Source organism: Mus caroli, unplaced genomic scaffold (assembly GCF_978045245.1).
Source record: "Mus caroli unplaced genomic scaffold, Mus_caroli_1 scaffold_6, whole genome shotgun sequence".
NCBI classification, from domain to species: domain Eukaryota; kingdom Metazoa; phylum Chordata; class Mammalia; order Rodentia; family Muridae; genus Mus; species Mus caroli.
Genome location: NW_028227261.1, coordinates 112,739,052 through 112,760,286, shown reverse-complemented (window position 1 = coordinate 112,760,286; position 21,235 = coordinate 112,739,052). Strand labels below are relative to the sequence as shown.

Below are 21,235 nucleotides of genomic sequence, written 5' to 3'. Positions count from 1 at the left end.
CCACAGAGCCTGTATGGACCTGTGCTGGGTCCCCTGTATTTAAGTTATGGTTGTGTGGCTCGATGTTCTTGCGAAACTCTTAGCAGCAGGAGTTGGGGTCTGTCTTTGACTCTCTTGCCTGCTCTTGGGACCCTTTTCCTCCTACTGGGTTACCTTGTCCAGACTTGATATTAGGGTTGGTGTCTGGTCTTGTTGTATCTCGTTATGGTGTGTTTGGTTGGTATCCCTAGGAGGCCTGCTCTTTCCTGAAGGGAAACAGGGGAGGAGAGATCTGGGTGAGAGAGGAGGGGAGGGAGGGCTACTGGGAGGAGTTGAGAGAGGAGAAACTCCCGATGGGATGTATTGTATAAGAGAAAAACAAACAAACAAAAGGGAAAAAAAGGATATGTAGCTGGGCAGTGGTGGCTTAAGTCTTTAATCCCAGCACTCAGGAAGCAGAGATAGTCAGATCTGTGATTTGGATGCCAGCCTGGTCTACCTAGAGAGTTCCAGGACAGTCAGGGATACAGAGAAATCCTGTCTCATCAAACAAAGAAACAAACAAGACAACAACAAAAAACAAAGAAACAAAAGGATACATAGATGCTACTTATCTTGAGTGTATGTTGTACATATCTATGCTGAAGCCAGTGGAGGACACAGGGGTCCTGCTCCAACACTTTCTGCCTTTTCTCCTTGAGACAGGGTGCTTTGCTGAACTCGAAAGCAGGCTATGAACTGGCAAACCCCAGCAAGCCCCTCCCCCCCCCGGCCCCTGTCCACCCTGTGCATTGCAGGGGTTAGAGGCACATAGGTGGTTATGCTCAGCTTTTAACATGGGTGCTGGGATCTGAAAACTGCACCTCATATCTCATAGCATGTACTTTTACTTATTGACCAATCCCTTCAGCCCTATAGACGGCATTCAAAGTTACAAAGGGATAAGGATCTGCGAAAATAAAGGGGGAAAGTACCAATAAAGAAAAAAAAAGAATGGGGGGGGGCAGGAGAGATGGCTCAGTGGTTAAGAACACTGACTGCTCTTTCAGAGATCCTGAGTTCAAGTCCCAGGAACCACATGGTGGCTCACAACCATCTGTAATGGGATCTGATGCCCTCTTCTGGTGTGTCTGAAGACGGTGACAGTGTACTCATATATGTAAAAGAAAGAAAAAAAGAATCCTTGAAGCCCAAATTTGTCTTAAGAGATTTATCTGTATCAAAAGTTGAGGGCCACAGGACTAGATTAGTGGTAGAACACGTGCGTAGAATGTACAAGACTTCAGATTTGAGTTCCAGTACCAACAACGAAAGTTAAAAACTATGGAATGACCACTGGCTTTAACAACAGAGATGGGGGCAGGGAGGATAGTCCTTTATAAGACAGGTGATGGGACATATGGGCATCCCTGATATCCATGTGTTCCTAGACTAGAGGTAGAGCTGGGTACCATGTAGAATTTGTCTATAAAGATCAAGAGGCTGCAGCTAGGGCTTGTCACAGTCACCATGGTGTTAATGAGAGCTCAGAGAAGGTATCAAGATAGCCAATTTGCCTGGGTTTCAAATTGTTGATGCTTTTTGTTGTTTGAGACAGTCTCATCCTATAGTCCTGGCTGGTCTACCCTTACTATGGACACCTGGCTGGCATGGAACTTGCACAGATCCTTTTGCCTCTGCCTCCCAAATGCTGATATTATAGGCATGAGCCACTCGCTATGCCTGGCTAGACCTTTGAGGACATTGTCAAATAAGGTTATGCACATAGCCTTTTGTATTTGTGTTTGTTAGAATGTGTAACTATATAACCTTGTTTCTCCCAATATTAGTTTAACAACTCCAAGAAATAGGAAGGGTCCAGACTTTATTCAACCTAAATAGGACCAGGATGAAGGTGGTGTGAGCTTGGTGACCAGTGGGCAAAAAAAGCCATGAGCAAGGTCCTTAGGAATGAGTGTACTTTTGGCTCTATCTGCCTTGTGTATCATACCTGGTCCTGCCCCAGGCAGGAGCTCCCCAGTAAGTGCTGGGTCAAAGGCAAACCAGAGCAGAGGAACTCTTGTTCCAGTTAGTGGTGTATTCTATACTGTCAGCCCGGAAGACCCAGCTGAGGTCTGTTTCCGCTCAAATGTGGGAGCACAGTGCCACCCCATGGCCATGTGCAGTGAAGTTCTCAGGACCACCTCTAGACAGAACTAGCAAAGTAGACACACATTCTCATATTCAAAAATTTATCTCTAGGGGCTGGAGAGATGGCTCAGCAGTTAAGAACACTGACTACTCTGTCAGAGGTCCTGAGTTCAAAACTCAGCAACCACACGGTGGCTCACAACCATCTGTAATGAGATCTGACACCCTCTTCCGGTGTGTCTGAAGACAGCTGCAGTGTACTCATATAAAAAAAGAAATAAATCTTTTTTTAAAATTTATCTCTATAGATGCAGTCCAGCCAGCCTCAGATGTCTTCTAAGGGTGTGGTTAGCACAGCGCTTGCCCAGACTGCACAAAGCCTTGGCTTTAATTCTCAGTCCTAGGAAGTGGAAGCAGGAGGTTAAGTTCACTGTGAATTTCAGTATCACATCGTAAATTCTAGGTCAGCTTTATATTGGGGGCGGGGGGGGGGGGGACCCTCTAGGTGTGGTGGTGCTCACTTCCAGTTCCAACACTCAGATGCCAACAGCAGGCAGAGCTGAGTCTAGAGCCAAGGGTTTAACACCACCACCCCTAGAAGGCTGACTTCAAAGTAATTCTTAAGCACACTCCCTCTGTCTAAACCTTGTCTTACAAACTGGATTGTACAGGAGGCCTTTTAGTGCCCCAGGAGGCAGGTGGCTTCCCTGCTGATCAGACACACAAGGAAACGAAACTGTTTAATATGTTTTTATTAACAGAGAGAGACAAGAAGACAGAGATTGCAATAGATATGTCTGGAAACTGATAGGGTGTGCACACACACACTAAAGGCTTCTTTTGGAATGGGGTGGCTCCTTGGACCCGGCTTACTTCTCCAGGTCCTCTCCTTGGGAACTGGCCCTGGGGCACTAGCCAGCTTCCCCATTCTAACCCCAACAAGGGTCTCCCTAGTGGAGGACCTCCCTTCCCTTTAGCATCCTCTACATGCCTCTGCTTTCCCAGCTGAACTGGTTGCCGGGGGCAGGGAGGACAAGCCAGGGGGGCACTTGCATAGCAGGGGAGTGGAATGGAGATAAGGCATATGGTGAGAAAAGGGATGAAGGGAAGGGCATCATAGCTGCAGGTGAAGGGGACCTCCGAAGGGCAGCTCCTCTTTTCCTTCACCAGAGATTACTACAGGAATGAGGCATCAGAGTGAGGTAGAGTGTGTAACATCTACCTCAACCCTTAATCCCAGAGCCCTGAATGCCAGCAGGAGGCTCTGGGAAAGCCTGAGTCAGTGAGTCAAGCTTGTGATGTGTGTTCAAACATGACTGGCCTCCTGGAGTATATGTAGAGGACCCTCTCTGGGTGGATGTGAGTGCATGATCTTACAGTACATACAAGTCTTAGCATCTCTGTGTCTCATTTGCTTCCCAAGAGCTATGTCTGGATGTACAAGTATGTATGTCCTTCCTCATACAGCAGGTACTTAATATCTGCATGGTATACGCTGCTGTCAGTGAATATGAGTTCCAGTGAGTAGAGAGATGGATGTGGTCCTGCCCGCTCCTGTCCATCCACAGATCTTCCTTCAGGTCTGGCTGGTCAGGAGTCTTGGCCAAAGAGGTAGGTGGTGAGCTCAAGCCGGAGGCCCCGGGCATAGGCCCGAAGGGTATAGAAGAGTGTGAGGTAGTCCTGGGTGCTGAAGAAAGTGTCGGCTAGTGCAAAGAACATGGTAGACGGAATAACACCCCGGCCGTACTCCACCATCCACGTGTTTGGTCCCCACTCCAGAGCCGTTGCCTCTCCAGGCCCGTGCACAACTGTCTCTCCTGGGAGACAGACAGGGTAAGAAACCTCATGAGGAGCCCAGCTCTGCCCTGGCCTTCCATACTTCCATTTGCCTAGCCTATGAGCTATCTATGGAGAGGAGGGGAATGAAAAGACAGTTATAAGAAAAGAAAAAGTTCTTCTACCCTACTGGCCAAGCTGCTTGATCAGAGGACAAAAACCAAAACGCCTAATACCAATGGCATTACCTGGCCCCTGGAAGGCTACCCAACCCAGCTACAGGCTAATGTATAGAATAATGGCATCTGCATTTCCAAGCCACAATCATATCTGGTGGAAATTTTGTGTGGTTACAGGGCTTGCCAGGCTCTCTGAGAAATGTGCCTGTTCGGTCACAAAGTGTGATGCTTAACCTTTCACCAGCAAGTCTGTGCCTTTTTCTTTTAAACGGATGCAGAGGTCCATTAAAAAACCACCACCAGGAGTTTGCTAGCCAGATGGCTCAGCTGGGCCCTGGCTCCTACTCCAGAGGACCCAGGTTCACTTCCCAGCACCCACATGAAGGTTCATAACAGTCTATAACTTCAGACTCTGGGATCAGATGCCCTCTTCTCGCCTTTAAGGCACTAGGCAGTTAAGGGGTTGGTGTGTGTAAGCAAAACCCAGACGCATAAAAACAAACAATAACAAAAATACAAAAACCCCAAACTGCCACTCTTGTTTAAAAAGAAGGATGGGAAACAAATGCCTGTCTTAACTTTTGGGTATGACTGTCTCCCAGACAATTGCTGGGTTAAACAGGCTGATAAAAAAAAAAAAAAAATCAAGCTCTCTATGACTGGAAACTGCCGTGTTCTGTTTCCCTTAACAGTCGAAAGCATCAGGGTTCCTAGCTCAACCCTAACGAAACACCTGTGGCTTACCAGGGAGGGAAGGAAGGAAATCACTGGTAGGCCTTCTAAACACGCCCTTTCCAAGTCTTATGCCCGTCCCTAGCTAGAGGGTGCCCCCTCGGACAGAACTTCCTTACGCACCTGGGTAGAAGACTTCACTTTTCGTGGTGCCCTCTTTCCATTGGTGGAAGGTGCCAGAGATGATGGTGTCAGAAATCTCAGCCCAGTATCGTCCTGATTGACAGTAAAATAGACACCGACCATCAGGGAATTCTTGTCAACACACGGCCCAGCCAAACATTGGAATGGAGGGCACCGGCCCTCGAACAGTCCCAGCCTCCCAATCCGACCCACCGCCAACACTGACCCGAATGGCCATGGGAGCCCAAGGCGGTGCCGAAGAGCAGCACGTACTCAGACAGCGAGGCGTGCAGAACACACATGGCGCCCATCCAGCCGCCCGCGTTCACAAACACCCACTGCAGCTCCTCATCCGGCAGCACGTGGCCTGGGTGCAGCCTCCGCAGCTCCACGATCAGCCGAGAGAAGGCTAGCTCATGGTCCAGCCCTGATGTAAAAAGGAGAAGCGCGGGTGAGACCAGCCCGCGGTCTGAGCTTGGCGAGGACAAGTCCTCGGAAAGCGCAGCTCCGCTCGGCTCCGCTTCGTGTCGGCCCACCCCGCTCTCCGCCCTCACCGGCTCACCCGCGTACTGTCGAGCAAGCTGCGCTATTTCTTCTCTCGAGAAGACGAAGTTTTGAGTGCCCAGCCACAACCAGGCGGCCTGGATCAGCACTGCGATAATAGTCAGAATCAGGGTGATCCATGCCCACCGCCGTCCTGCGGCCCACGGCATCCTAGCGGGCAGCCTGGCAACACCAACGTAAGACTGAACTAGGGCCACAGGCTATGGGTTCACGACTCAAAAGCCGCTGCCTACGGTCGCCCCCGCCACCGTGGTACAGCTCGCCGGGGCCAATCGGAACGTCCGGGTCACCTAGCACCGCCCTCTGGATTGAACCATTTTCTAGAGGGGAGAGCGTAGGGTTTAGTGGCGCGGTCTGCAGGAGAGGTGAGAGGCGGGGCCTCGCCTACTGGCTGCCACCCAGTTGGGTTCAGTCTTGGTGTCCCCAAGCGGGGAGACCCAGAATGGACTGGCCCACCTGAGCTAGCGAGCCCAGAAGTAGTGCTTTCTAGGTCTGCTAGCACAGAAGCAGGTTGAAGATGGGAACCTTAGGAAAGAAGCGGTGATATTTGAAGTGTCCATGAGAGAGAGTCAATGAGAACTATTCCAGGAGTCAAAGAGCAGAGGAGTGTGAGACAGCATACATACATATATGTATAATATTTTAGACAACTTTAGCTGGCCTATAGACTAGGGTGGCCTCGATCGATGCCTCTCCAATACTGGGATCAGAGGCACGCACCACCATGCATGTTTAGCGTAGTGTTTTCTCTGATCTTACGATTCATTCTATGTTCTGAAGCACAGAAGTGTGAAAGACCTTGAAAACCAATAGATTTGTCCACTGGGGAGCTATGGGATTCGATGTTGCCACAGAATGATTCTGGGCTAAATAGAGGAGGGAAGCAAAATTGGACTAAGATCTCAGGCAGAGAGCCCATATGTGTCAGCATTTAAGAGTATGCATTGATAGCTTTATCTGTAACATAGACTAACTTTAAAAAGTATCTGCTTCGTAGCCCATACCTTCATTATGATTAACATTAAATGAATTAATATTTTAAAGTAATTAGTGCCTGGCACATGGTTAGTATTATACATGTTAGTTAGAAAAAGACAACGTAAGACATATATAGCTTGTAATTCTAGAACGTGGGAAGTAAAGGCACCAGGATCAGTAGTTCAAGGTCACCGTAGCAACAGTCAGCAGAGGCCACGGGAAACCATGTCTAAAGCAACAACAAGAACAATAGCCAAACCCATAAAGGAGCTAGAAGAAACTGGCCTTACACACTGAACTGCTGGAATGAAATCCATCAGGCAAATGTGAGGGAGGGGTTCACGAAACATGGGGAGTGGCTTTTCATGGCATTTTTATGTGGCAGAGACATTTCCTTTTGCTCTTTTTTTTTTTTTTTTTTTTGAGACAGGGTTTCTCTGTATAGCCCTGGCTGTCCTGGAAATCACTTTGTAGACCAGGCTGGCCTTGAACTCAGAAATCTGCCTGCTTCTGCCTCCCGAGTGCTGGGATTAAAGGCGTGCGCCACCATGCCTGGCTTTCCTTTTGCTCTTGAGTGACCAAAATACATTCTATAATCTCTGTAGATGGGGCCATGTACCAGGTGGCTTTATTTCGGATAATAAAATGGAAACAGAAATGCTGTAAGACATTTTCAGGTCTAGTTTCTAAAAATATGTGAAATCTTGAGGCTGGAGAGATGCCTCCGCGGTTAAGAGCACTAGCTGCTCTTCTGCTCTTCCAGAGGATCTTGATTTGATTCCTAGCATGCATATGCTGGCTCACAACTGTTTGTAGCTCAGTTCCAGTGGATTTGACTCCTTCTAGCCTCTGTGGGAACTGTACACACATGGTATACTGGCATACATGCAGGCAAAACACCAATACATATATTTAAAAAAATAGAAATTCTGTCCCCTCTCTTTTCACCTTTGCCAATTTCAGAAGACTTATTGTTGTGTGACAAAATGTTTCCTGAGGAGACACAACACACTTCAGATAGGGAACCTATGACAATCAAAAGTACAGATACCACCAAAATCCAATTTGGTGAACTAAAGAGTTTTATTGGGGTTACTTGCTGGACTGTGGGTGAGGGGTTACTTGCAGGAACAGAAATCAGAGTCAAAGACAGCTGCATCACCAAAGCCCAGCCTAGCATGGGTGACAGCTCACAAAACCTGGAAGCAGCCTGAAGGCAGTTCTATAGGTTGTAGAGTGTCCTTTTCAAGAGACTCTAGTCTAAACCTCTCCCAAGCAGCTTGGCTAGTCTGTTTCTTCAGGACAGCTGGTCTGGTCTCAAGATACTTTTTTGCAGCTTGGCTTCACTTTGTCTAAATGGGACTCTCAGCATTTATTCCTTACTATGGCAGGGAGGAGTCTAGTAAATTTGGTCAGTTTCAGGGACTTCCTGAAGCTGTTTTGAGTTGGTTTCCATCCTGCTAAAGGAACTTCTTGCAGGATGGATTTTAATACTAGGAGTATAATATAGTGGCTCTTCTTGGTCATCAACTTGACTACATCTGAAACTAAAACTCAAATGACTGGGCACACCTGTGAGGGCTTATTTTTTTCTTAGTTAAATTATTTGATGTGAGCCGGGTGTGGTGGCACACGCCTTTAATCCCAGCACTCGGGAGGCATAGGCAGGCGGATTTCTGAGTTCGAGGCCAGCCTGTTCTACAGAGTGAGTTCCAGGACAGCCAGGGCTATACAGAGAAACCCTGTCTCGAAAAAACAAAAACAAACAAACAAACAAACAAACAAAAAAACAAACAAACAAACAAAAAAAAACCCCAAAACAAAAAAACCCACTTGATGTGGGAAGACCTACTTCTGAGCCAGATCTTTGAGATAGGAAGATACATTATTAATTTTGGACCATACCTTCTGCTGGCAGCCTATATAAGGGACATAGAAGTAGGAGTCATGCCTTCTCTTTGCAGACCTGCCTTTGCTCTTGATGGCAAGTCCATTCCTTCTCTGGCATTAGAGCTTACTTCTTTGGGATTCCAGCATATACTGAAGACAAGCTGAGATATCAGCCTCATGGACTGAACAACTGAATTCTTGGACCTTCCATTGGTAGGCAGCCATTGTTGGACTATCTGGGCCACAGCCTTTAAGCCATTCTAATAAGTCTTTGCTCTGTTGCCTTTCACTTGCCCATGTTGCAATATATTGTACAGCAGAGACCAGAGGCTGGGGAGGTGAACTGTTGTGTATTTGTTAGTTTTGAGTAATCTAGTTGAGGATGAAAGGTTGAGGATACGTGTTTTGAAACAGCTGCTGGCTTCTATGTTATCCCTAAGTTCACAATTTTCTAAGACCATGGAGACCCCTCTAGTTCATTCCCCTTTCATATTCCATCATAAATACAGTTCCTCATAAATAAATAATCCTGTCCTCTCAGCCTTAACCACTAGCTGTGTGATAGACAGTAACATGGCTCCAGTCTATATGACTTAGGGTATGTAATCTTAGTTGCTGTAAGCAAACAATACCCAGAGCTCAGAGGGCCTTTCTGTAGCAGGCTTGCCCCTCATTCCATGTAGAAACAGTTTCTGAGCTTTCCAGACCTACAACTTCCCTCTTTGATCTTTCAACCACCTTCTCAAACACAGTCCACAAAAGAAAAGAAGAAGAAAAGAAAGAAAGAAAGAAAGAAAGAAAGAAAAGAAAAAGAAATCCTATAGCTTTGAGTGACTCATGGAGGGAATTGAGGGGATGAGAATGACAGCCATCTTCTCCAAATGTCACAGTAGAGGTCCTATATCTGGGGTCTGGGAGGGAGAGCACCAGGTAGACCTTATCTAGACCATTCTTCCTCCGACAAGGTATCTGGAAAGACACAGAAAAGGAAGAGATAAGTCACCTGAAGAGCATTAGGAGTCAGTATGATTTAGGAGTGATGTAGAAGCATGGGTGTTCCTGTGGAGATACAGTACCACTGTCTAGTCACTAAAGACAGCAGGAAGGAATGTCTGTTCTGCTTTCCTGCCCTCATTCTCTGCTGTACTTTGAGCAGCCACCGGATTGCTTAAACTCACATTTCAGTTCTTGCTCTCTGGCCTCACATAATGGCCTCTTCAGATTTCAGCCTGAGAATTCTAGGGCAGAGATCAATAACCAATGACCCAATTTTTGTAGCTCAGTTGCCAGTATGCTTGGCTCTGCTTGGCCTGCCAAAGTAGAATGGTGATACCTACTTATAATACCAGCAGTTGGGAGATGGAAGCAGGGAGAGTAGAGGTCTAAACTTGTCCTTTTTGTTGTTGTTGTTTTTTTAAGACAGGGTTTCTCTGTGTAGCCCTGGCTGTCCTGGAACTCACTTTGTAGACCAGGCTGGCCTCGAACTCAGAAATCCGCCTGCCTCTGCCTCCCAAATGCTCCGGTTAAAGGCGTGTGCCACCACGCCCGGCACTTGTCCTTTTACATAGAGAGTTCAAGGCCAGTCTTGGAGATATATGACCCAGTCTCAAAAGGAATGGAAACAACAATGCCAAAAAAGCTCCCTCCAAAACAAGAAAAATATAACAACAACAACAACAACAACAACACACACACACACACTCACACACAGAGACCTTTTCTGGGTGTCCTGGAAAGATGGCTCAGTGGTTAAGAGGATGTATTTTTCTTGCAGAGGATTCCCAGTACCCACATGATGGCTCGCAGCCATCAGTAACTCCAGTCAAGGATACATAGACATAGATGCTAGAAACACACACACACACACAGACACACACACACTCAAAAAGAAATAAATCATAAAGAGAAAAAATACATATGATGCCTTCCAGACTTTGCAGTCTAGGAATCATCACATTTGTTTCTTTGTTTATTTCCCCATTTGTTTGGGACAGGGTCTCTCCTAAAAAGTTTTAGCTGCTTAGTGTTGTGATAAACATTTAATATTAACTGGGGGTTTCTTCCTGTCTTGGATAATTTAATCTCCAGATATGTTGCCTGTGCCCTGGACTACTTGTGGCCTGACCCTACCTGCTCTTGGGGGTTACAGGTGAGGTGGTGCAGAGTCAAGATCACAAACTGCAGGAACAGGTGAGAAATGCCCCAGCAAACTATCTGAACACTGCTGTAAGCTCCTTTAATACCCTACACTTGTGCCCCCACTGGTCCCAAGAAAGGATCTCTTCTAAACAGAAGCTTCCAATTGGCTGGCATTGTCTGCACCAGCAATCCTCGGACTCTCAGGCAGTCCTCAATTAGGTCCTCCTGCAAGAGATGCTTTTGTGGCTGCATGACACCCGTTGTTTACATAAAGGTGGTTCAGCAGTTCCTGCTACAAATCCAGCCATTTGTTTTTAAATTTTGACAGCCTAGTGGGAGCTGGGATGCCATTGCCTCAACATTGTTGACCCCACCTTGGAGGATTCCCAGTATACTGGACTGTGCCTGTCTTAGGTTGTCCTGTCTTCCAGGATCTTACCCGTCATTGACTACCAGCCCTAAAAGAGATATCAGTCCAGAAGCATGTCACACACAGGGGAGATGAGGAACAACCTACATGATGGTGTCATGGATCTCTGCCATCCATGTTTAGATAACTTCCTTAGGAAGGTCACAATCAGGATTTTTGAGAGCATTCAGCACCTGGAGGGTCACCTTATTTATGGAGTTCTGCCTGGAGATATGCTGTGTGAGACACTTAAGCAAAATAATTATTAGTATGATCATTCCTCCCATCATAGCAGAAGTGGCTATCCATGAGGTGTCAAACAGCCTCTTAGAATTGTCCCACAATTTCCCCAAGAATCCAGTATCTAGGGAGAGCACAGATACCCTGGTCACATTGAGGTTGGGTATGTTTTCCCTTATCAGCCCATAATATTTAAGGGATTTGTCTGACCAGGTACATTTAAAATACTGGGCCAACTGTTGTGAGGCTTTGAGGAGTTATGTACCTGGTAAGGGGTTAATTAGGCAGATTGAGTGAAATCTGGGTTCACATGCCGGTAGAGACATGTCCCTGATAAGGGCCAACTCTTCTGCAAGTATGTCAATGTATTGTTGTAAAATGTGATGGCTTGATAAAGATGTTGATTCTGTGCTTGCAGTACCTCAGCTGACTTAGAGACTACAGCATTGACAGTCTGTGCTGTGATGGCTGTCTGGGTCAAGGGAACAGCAGCCGTTGTTGCCCGGCAATGCCTGCAGTAATGACTACAATGAGGGCAGCTTTAATACCAAATTCCCTCTTTCCACGGTGTAGCAGTTTTGAGTCTGGGTCATCAAAGTGACAACATGGAAGTAAGATTGGTATTCACCACAGGCATCCAAATAGCAGCTGGTTCCTTTATCAGGATAGCCATTGTTAAATACCCCATCCAGCAGATGGTCAGGAGAAATTTCTCATTGGAGCAGTCAAGGCTGTCTCTGACAATGGAGGTATTAGTGACCAGAAAGAAAAAGAGGAGTTGGACACAGACTGGGGTGGCTTTCCAGCCAACCTGCCTGCCAATGGTCACATTCATGGGGTTTCATCCCAGTACACATTTTCACGGACTGGTTTATGTGGAAATATGTCCTGTTAAAGAGACAGTCACGTTTTAGGAGAGTAAGGGAACATAAATCAAGACAATTAGAGGGGCTACAAAAATCCCAATTGTTCATAATGGGGTCATAGTGGAATCTAATGGGATCCCTGTTAACATAGGGAGTAATATTGGAAGCATCATGTGAGGTAAACCTCCACATGCCATGTGAGGTTAGATGACAATATCTGGTAGTCCCTAGGAAATTTTACACCTAGTTCAGGCTGTCAGTGTTCCCGAGGGATAGGAAGTCCCACAAAAGTGGGCATTTGAGGGAGCCTAAGACAACAAGGCAGGGTTGTACATGATGTGCTTGGGCAGATCCTTTGGGGATTTGGGGTCAGTAAGGGGAACATGAAGTTCCATGCCTAACATGGTGCCATAGGCTAGATTACCATGAAGGTCCCCTGTGATCATGCTGTGTAGTTAGATACAAAAGGCCGATGGAGAAGACGTTGGTGGTAAAGCAGAGAATTTCCTCCATTATTGTTGGGCATTGGGCAGCCCCTTTTTAGTTCCCACACATGGTGCCTTCTAATCATCATGTAGTAGTGACTAAGTCCATGAAGGGCAAACCCAAACTCACATTGGAAGAGAAAGGAACAGGGTAGGCTGGGGAGTTAATTGCCACAGGCAAAAGAATGGGGGGCAGTAACACCAAAGCCAAGAGCTCATCAGCCCACTCAGGCTGAAGAAAAATTAATAAACGTATAATGTACAATACATCTCCACGTCCTGATCTTCTTCTGGCTCATTCATTACCCACTGGTTCATAGCTGGCAACATCTCTTGAGGGTACCCATATTGATGCAGTTGAGTCCTGGGGGAAAACACAAGCATTCCCTTGCTCCTTGTCAGAAGGGAAGCAGGCATTTGCCATTGAGACGTTATTTGGTCTCTCCATCTAACCAATGGGAGAGGAGTGTTCCTTGGCAAGAATGCCCAATGTTTGTGAGCGGGGCTCAGCCCTTTCTCATAGAAGGAGAGAAAGTTCACATGGAATAAGACCTCCACCATGGCTAGGTGTGGATCTCTTTTGGATTCTGGGGAGGTGATCTGAGCAAGTGCTCCCTTCCAGGAGTGATCTGGTCTTTCTACAATTGCATGGCCTTGAGGTTTATAGGGTATCCCAAAGGAGTGGCTGATCCTCCATGAGGGTAGGTAGGCTCTGAACTGTTGAGATGAGCGTATTCATTAGGGTTTTACTGCTGTGAACAGGCACCATGACCAATGAAAGTCTTATAAAGAACAGCATTTAATTGGGGCTGGCTTACAGATTTAGAGGCCCAGTACATTATCATCATAGTCGGAGCATGGCAACATCCAGGCAGGCATGGTGTAAGAGGAGCTGAGAGTTCTACATCTTCATTTGGAGACTGCTAGGAAAATATTTGCTTCCAGCCAGCTAGGATAAGGGTCTTAAAGCCCACACCCACAGTGACACACCTATTCCATAGGTTTAGACAAACCATCACAATGAGTGAACATGTCCATTGTCAGTCTTGAGTGTCCAAGGCACTTCCATTACAAGCATTGTTGATTTCATGGCCTTAATAGCATGAGAGGCCTTTTCACCTGCCATGGCCACCTCTTATGTGAGGGCCTTGCAAGAATCCACTACAACATGTACATACCTAAACTTACCCAAGGCTGAGTAATGAGTGACATCCATTTGCCAGACTGCACTGGGGAGTAGACCTCTAGGGCTAACTCCTGATCGGCCAAGGGGCCCAATGGTGCAAGCGGTACATGTGTTGCACGGGACCTTGCAAGATGTTTACATTGTGATGTAGGCAATTCAGACAAGAGTTTATGAAATTTCTGGTGTAACATTCTGGCTTGTTCCAGGAATTCCATGCCTACAGCCATAGTCAGGGCATCGGTTCTCTCCTTGCATTCTGCTAATGTACCAGGCAGTTTAGAATGTGATCTTATGTGTGAGATGAACCATGTTTGTGCCCTATTCTCAAGAGCCTTCTGGATAGATCACACGCAGACATGTACAGGGCTGTTTTGCTCTTTTGTCAGTACGGGGTACTGACAGCTTGTACTGCATATTGGCTATCTGAGAAAATATTACCTGGCTCCTGTTGGCAACTGTATTAGTTAGGGTTTTACTGCTGTGAACAGACACCATGACCAAGGCAAGTCTTATAAAAAAACAACATTTAATTGGGGCTGGCTTACAGGTTCAGAGGTTCAGTCCATTATCATCAAGGTGGGAGCATGGCAGTATCCAGGCAGGCATGGCACAGGAGGAGCTGAGAGTTCTATGTCTTCATCCAAAGACTGCTAGTGGAAGACTGACTTCCAGGCAACTAGGGTGAGGATTTTATACCCACACCCACAGTGACACACCCATTCCAACCAGGTCACACCTATTCCAACAAGGCTACACCTTCAGATGGTGCCACTCCCTGGTCCAAGGATATACAAACCATCACATTCCACTCCCTGGTCCCCATAGACTTGTTCAAAAACATGAGTCTATGGGGGCCACACTTAAACATAGCATAATGCAAAATGCATTTAGTCCAACTTTCAAAGTCCTCATAGTCTATAGCAGTCACAACAATGTTAAAAGTCCAAAGTTCAAGGTCTCTTCTGAGATTCATCCAACTTAATTAACTGTAATCTCCAGAGCAAGGCAGGAAACCAGCTGGGCAAACTCCAAACTCTGCATCTCCATGGCTGATGTCAAAGCGGTCTTCAGATCTCCACTCCTTTTTCATCTTTGTTGACTGCAACAAACTGTTTTCTCCTAGGCTGGTTCCACTCCCTGTTAGCAGCTTTCCTCAGCATGTATCCCATGGCTCTGGCATCTTTAACACCTTTGAGTCTCCAAGGCAATTTCAATGTTACAGCTTCTTGTTTTAGTGTCTGGGATTCCACTTGATCTTTTGGACTCCTCCTAAGGGCTGGCATCAATTTTCCATCTCTGTGCTCTGTAGCACTCTAAGCTCAGGTTGATCCACTCTACTATGGCTGCAGTTCTTGGTGATCACTCCATGATACTGACATCTCCAATACACTGGGATATTCCACTCCAACTAGGCTTCACCAATAGCCTCTCATAGGCTCTCTTCAGGGTGCCAAGCCTCAAATCCTTTGCATGACCCCTTCAGTCCTGGGCCATCAACTACAGCTGAGGCTTCACCTTCTCCAATGGCCTTCCTTGGCCTCTCACAGTGCTAAGCCTCAGCTTCTCTCCATTATCCCTTCATTCCTTCACAAGCAGTATCACCTGAGTGACTCTTACATATTACCAAGTCCAGCCACAGCATGAGGTGCAACCTTGGTTATCTCTGGAACACAGCTTCTTTGTGCTCCCAGAAAACAATTTCCAGAAGATTTCACCTCAGTGATGCTGGTCTCTTCTTAATCACTGCTAATTCCTTAGCTCCAGCTAACCAGCATCAATTTTCCCAGTAGTTCCTTCCATTCTTAACTCTAGAGCCAGAGGCACAATGGCGGAAGCTGCCGAGTTCTGCTGCTTACAGGAATTAGAACATGATCCCCTTGTATTATTACATTATCACTAGCTTTATGTTTTCTAAATCCTTCATTGCCTAAGCTTGGCTATCCTGGTTCTTGCTCTGTAGATTGACCCTGAATGTAGAGATCAGCATGCTTGTCTCATGGGATTAAAGGTGTGTACCACCATGCCTGGATCTAATTTAGCTGGGTAGGATCTTGCCCCAAGGTCCCTCTCCCTTAATCTTTATCTCCTAGAACACAAGATTTTGCTCCATTTCACTTCCTGGTACTCCTTTAATACTCAAACCATATATTTTATATTTTTCCTTTCTAAGCTTGCTATGCTTGTTCAAACTTCTCTTCATAAGACTTAACCAGAGAACAAAGTCTCTGCTGGGCTTTTTTGAAACTTCTTTTGTCAATGCAATTAATCCAAGTCTCTTCACCTTAGCCTCAGGCAAACTTTTCAGACAAGGGCAAAAAGTAGCCACATTCTTCACCAAAATACCACAAAACCAGTCTTTATGCCACATTCTGAAATTCTTCTCCTTTGAAATCTCTTGGGCCAGGTCAACACAGTTCAAATTACTCCCAGCAACAAAATCTTCCATATTCCTACTAGGATGACCCATTAAGCCCCATTTAAAGCATTCCACTGCTTTCCAAATCCAAAATCCCAAAATCCACATTCTTTCAAATAAAAGCATGGTCAGGCCTATCACAGCAATACCCCACTCCCAGTACCAACTTCTGTATTAGTTAGGGTTTTACTGCTGTGAACAGACACCATGACCAAGGCAAGTCTTATAAAAAAACAACATTTAATTGGGGCTGGCTTACAGGTTCAGAGGTTCAGTCCATTATCATCAAGGTGGGAGCATGGCAGTATCCAGGCAGGCATGGCACAGGAGGAGCTGAGAGTTCTATGTCTTCATCCAAAGACTGCTAGTGGAAGACTGACTTCCAGGCAACTAGGGTGAGGATTTTATACCCACACCCACAGTGACACACCCATTCCAACCAGGTCACACCTATTCCAACAAGGCTACACCTTCAGATGGTGCCACTCCCTGGTCCAAGGATATACAAACCATCACAGCAACTCTCAAGAGTTTTCAGGAGTCCAAATAATTCACCTAGTTGCACTGAGCCAGAATTAGGGAGAATGTAAGTTGTGTCTCCTCTCTCCCATCTTTGGATAAGAACCCCACATCTGATTTTATTAGCACCAGAAAAGGCCATAGTTGCTGTACTGGCTGGTTTTATGTGTCAACTTGACACAGGCTGGGGTTATCACAGAGAAAGGAGCTTCAGTTGTGGAAATGCCTCCATGAGATCCAGCTGTGGGGTATTTTTTCAATTAGTGATCAAGGGGGAAAGGCCCCTTGTGGGTGGTGCCATCTCTGGGCTGGTAATCTTGGTTCTATAAGAGAGCAGGCTTAGGAAGCAAGCCAGTAAAGAACATCCCTCCATGGCCTCTGCATCAGCTCCTGCTTCCTGACCTGCTTGAGTTCCACTCCTGACTTCCGTTGGTGATGAACAGCAGTGTGGAAGTGTAAGCTGAATAAACCCTTTCCTCCCCAACTTGCTTCTTGGTCATGATGTTTGTGCAGGAATAGAAACCCTGACTAAGACAGTTGCCTTGAGAATGGGGCAAGAGCTAGGTATGCTATGGGGTTTAACTGTAATTGGCAGCTGGAACAAAACAGTAAGACATTTGTCTGATGGCATGTAATTCTCCAACAAGCCTGTGCACCCCACTACCATTTATTGAAAGCTGATGGAATCTGCCCACAGTGGTTGAAAATATCCTAATGAGAATGGTAGAATTATTCTTGTCTGGTTCCCTATTGTAAGTTCTCCTTGCTAAGACTCTCACCTTAAGGGAAAGGTAGAAGGCAATGTCAAACTTTGAGGAAACCTTAAGCAAATCAGAGTGGGCTTGGTGCAACCACATGAGAAGCCCATTCTGCCATAACACTCCTAAGACCCCCTCAAGGGACCACAGAAGGGGTTTCCCCAGATCATGCCTTGCCAGAGGTGGTACAGAAAGGAGCGCCATGGCTTTCTGTAGTAGGTTGGTAGCCTCAGATGTTAGTTTACCCTTGGTGGAGGGGTTGCTAGGCTTCCCCAAGAGAGAAAAGAGGTGCCTCATCTCCTGGTCTGGAATAGGCAGGAAATGTTTGAGCCAGTTAACAGTTCTACACAATTGTTGTAGTTCCACGAGGGAGTAGGAGTCTTTTGCCACGATGGAGAAGGCCAGGGGCCTAATCTTGTCATAAATAGAAAAGCCTAGGAAGGCATATGGGGGAACTCTCTGAATCTTTTTGGGAGCAACCTACAAGTTGAGTTTTTCCAAGTTGACCAACAATTGAGAGGATACCCTTCAAGATCAGACAACCAGGGTGTGCAAGCTTAATATCATCCCTGTAGTGGGTTACAAGGACAGCCCAGGGACTCCCTGTATGGCTTCAGCCACATAGAGCTGACAAATGGGTGGGCTATTTTTCATGCCCTGAGGCAGGACTGTCCACTGAGATGTTTTAGTCGGCTTATTCATATTAGGCTCTCATACTGTGAAGGCAAAATGGCATCTATCCTGGAGAGGCAAAGGTCTCTGGAAAAAAACCGATCCTTAATATATGGGATCATTACACTATATTTGGTGGGATAGCACTAGGATGAGGCAATCCCTTTTGAGTGGCCCCCATTTTGTGCATGTGTTCATAATGGCTTTCAGATCCTGTAGAAGCCTAGATCTCCCTGACTTCTTTTCAATGACAAAAATGGAAGTATTATGTCTGCTGGTTGAGGGCTCCAAGTGACCCAAAACTAATTCTTCCAAGACCAGTTCCTTGAGAGCAGGAAGCTTAGGTTCCAAAATGGGCAGTCTAGTGGATAATTTTGCATTATATCCTCAAAAAAGGTGCTATTATCCATTGTAAGGACAGCACCCATGTCTTCCAGAATCTATCTTCCCCATAGGTTGCAGGGAATGTCGGCTGCAACAGGTGTAAAAGGTCCCTGATAGTGGCCTGAGTGACAGGGTTATTGTCTGCCCTATGGCCAGTTAGCATATCAAAGGTAATGTTAAGTTTATATTCCAGGTTAATCCTAGTCTAATTCTCAGCCAAGTCATGATAGGCAGACCTCCCATTAAGAAACACAGCAGGGTGGAGCACTGCCTTAAGGATATTATACCAGTTGTCACAGGTCTGGAAGGTGCATGGCCCATTGCTTCGCTAATAAGTGGAACCTGGGCCAGAATGTTGGCAGCTTTTCTGATTAATGCCAAGTCCGCCAGAGGCATGGGAATCCGGGGCTTAGTCTCCACATCAGGGTTAAGATTGACAGGGAAGCCTCACTATATGCCTGAGGGGAATGAGGCCCCCAGGCGAGAGGCACAGGGGTGACCAATGGAAGGCAAAGTCCCCCTAAATCACCACAGGGGTAATCTGGGGGTACCTCCAATGGGGCAGGAGAGGAAGGGCTTATGAGTGAGGGACCTGGGACAGCAGGGCTAGAGGGTGGCTTGGAGCTTTATGGCTGGAGGGCTGGAGCAGAGGCGCTCTCATCCTCATCACTAAAATCAACCTGTTTGCCTAGAGAAAGTGGGATGGGGTCAATAATGGAAAGGTGAATATTAGCCTGATCCGGGCAGTGATTGTTATGGACAGCTGCCTCTTCCTCTGGGGAAGAATTCTTAAGACTGGCAATGACTACAAGGAGGATGGGGACAAAGAACAAGGGAGGGGTAATCCCAGACTGTACCTCAAGCTTTTAGTCGAGGAAGAGAACACACATCCAGAGGTCAGGGTCCCACATGTTCTCCGGCGATATCCAGGGGGCCAATATAACGGCCTCCTCCCAAAATTGGTCCAGGTCATGAATCTTAACCTTGAGACCATGAGTAACCAGAGGGTTTTCAGAGTCCTAATCTGGGGTTCCTTGATGGTGGAGGGGAGGGAGCCCATGTCAACAAGCACAAAAGAAACAAATGACGAACAGATATGACAAACATGACAGAAGAGGTGACGAAAGTCACATATTAAGTAGGGAATTCCCTTAGGTGTAACTCAAAGCGCTTATGTCTGGACCGTGTACCCAGGAAGGAAAGGTGTTTGGGAGCCGATCCCTGGTACCATCACCTGGGAAACCAGCCTCTGTCAGGTACCAGGATGAATCCAAACCAACAGTGAAAATGAGCAGACAAAGACAAAGAAGACAGAAAAGATGGTGAGATGCACTGCATGCCCACCACAGCACGCTCACCAAAGACAAAGAAAAGTGGAGAGTTGGCCACCATAAGCTCACCCTCAAATTGAATGGAGGCCAAAAGCGAGGTCACTGGGACAGATAGACTGAAAAGACAAAGAAGACAGTAATGAGGTCCAGGCACTTACCTTCTCAGAAACCCACAACATAAAACATTAAGGGGCCGGCTCTCCAAAGAAGCAACAGAAGGGGGCACAGTGCGGAGAAGAAGAGCAGATCAGGTCAAACCAGGAGCACAGTCCTGGCATCAACAGACAAAGACAACCCCCAGAAAAGGAGGTTTGCAAGCAGTCACAACAGGAGGGCGACGAAGTCATCCATTCACCGCCCTAGTCAACAGATGTCTCCTGTGCTCTGGAGTGCTTACCGCAGAGGCGAGGTGTCACTGCGGCGGCATCATCATGGGCATCATCGACACAGACCTTGGGAGCAGGTGAGGATCCTCTCAGCAAGCTCATCTGAACACTGCCGCAGGCTCCTTTAGTGCCCTCCACCCGCGCCCCATTGGTCTCAAGAAAGCAGCTCTTCTACACAGCAGTTCCTGATTGGCTGGCATTGTCTGCACTAGCAATCCTTGGTCTCTCAGGCAGTCCTCAATTAGGTCCTCCTGCAGGAGATGCTTTTGTGGCTGCCTTGACCCCAGAATTTACATAGAGGTAGCCCTACTGTTCCTGCTACACAGACAAAAAAAAAAGTAAACCAAAAGACAGTAGTGTGTGTGTAGGTGTGTGTGTGCATACACACCAGGCACAGTGATGCATTTGCCTATAGTCTCAGCTACTCTAGAAGCTGAAGCAGAAGATCATTTGAGCCCACAAGTTCTCCTTTTCTAGGGGGTTTGTCTTTGTCTGTTGATGCCAGGACTGTGCTCCTGGTTTGACCTGATCTGCTCTTCTTCTCCTCACTGTGCCCCCTTCTGTCTAAACTAAGGGATGTGACTTGCTAAGTCCCATTTGGGCTGCTCTTACTCCAACTGGTCTGCCCTCATGGCCAGTTCTCAGGATCCATTACCCCATAGTGTCTCTCTCCCTTTCCCTCTCCCTCCCTCCCTTCCCCTTCCCCTCTCCCTCTCTTCCCTCTCCCCTTCTCCTCCCCCTCCTCTCCCTTCTCCTTCTCCCCTCCTCCTCCCCTCCCCTCTCCTCTCCTTCTCTCTCTCCTCTCCTCTCCTCTCCTCTCCCCTCCCCTCCCCTCTCCTCTCTCTCCTCTCCTCTCCTCTTCCTCCCCCCCCTCCTCCTTCTCTCTCTCTCTTTCTCTGCTATATACCCTCAAGCTGGGGGAACTGAAGTCCTGCCTACTTCTCTTCTTCTCTTCTGCCCAGCTATAGGCTGTAGGCATCTTTGTTAACCAATCAGGGATAACTTGAGGGGCAAGGATACATAGCATCACTTGGTATAGATGAGAATGTCCTTGTCTGTGGGATTGACCAGACCCTGGGAGCCAGTATTTAAA

The 21,235-nt window shown here is 46.9% G+C and overlaps 1 protein-coding gene across 1 annotated transcript; it reads right to left on the bottom strand.

Annotated features, from left to right (window-relative positions):
- Positions 1-2,846: 2,846 nt before the first annotated feature.
- On the bottom strand, positions 2,847-5,742 carry LOC147004384 (sigma non-opioid intracellular receptor 1). The gene is made up of 4 exons (XM_085839412.1): positions 5,482-5,742; positions 5,146-5,346; positions 4,920-5,012; positions 2,847-3,926 (listed from the first exon to the last, which is right to left on the bottom strand). Exons 1-4 carry the CDS (start codon positions 5,630-5,632, stop codon positions 3,700-3,702), a joined length of 672 nt encoding a protein of 223 aa, XP_085695538.1. The 5' UTR covers positions 5,633-5,742; the 3' UTR covers positions 2,847-3,699.
- Between the last annotated feature and the right edge of the window lie 15,493 nt (positions 5,743-21,235).

What these genes read in the sequence shown, in the direction of transcription:
- LOC147004384 (XM_085839412.1), bottom strand. Translation starts at nt 5,632, where the DNA reads ATGCCGTGGGCCGCAGGACGGCGGTGGGCATGGATCACCCTGATTCTG. An exon ending in GCTTGCTCGACAGTACGCGG is followed by an intron (nt 5,347 to 5,481) that starts GTGAGCCGGTGA and finishes TTTTTACATCAG; the next exon opens with GGCTGGACCATGAGCTAGCC. An exon ending in GGGCTCCCATGGCCATTCGG is followed by an intron (nt 5,013 to 5,145) that starts GTCAGTGTTGGC and finishes ACTGTCAATCAG; the next exon opens with GACGATACTGGGCTGAGATT.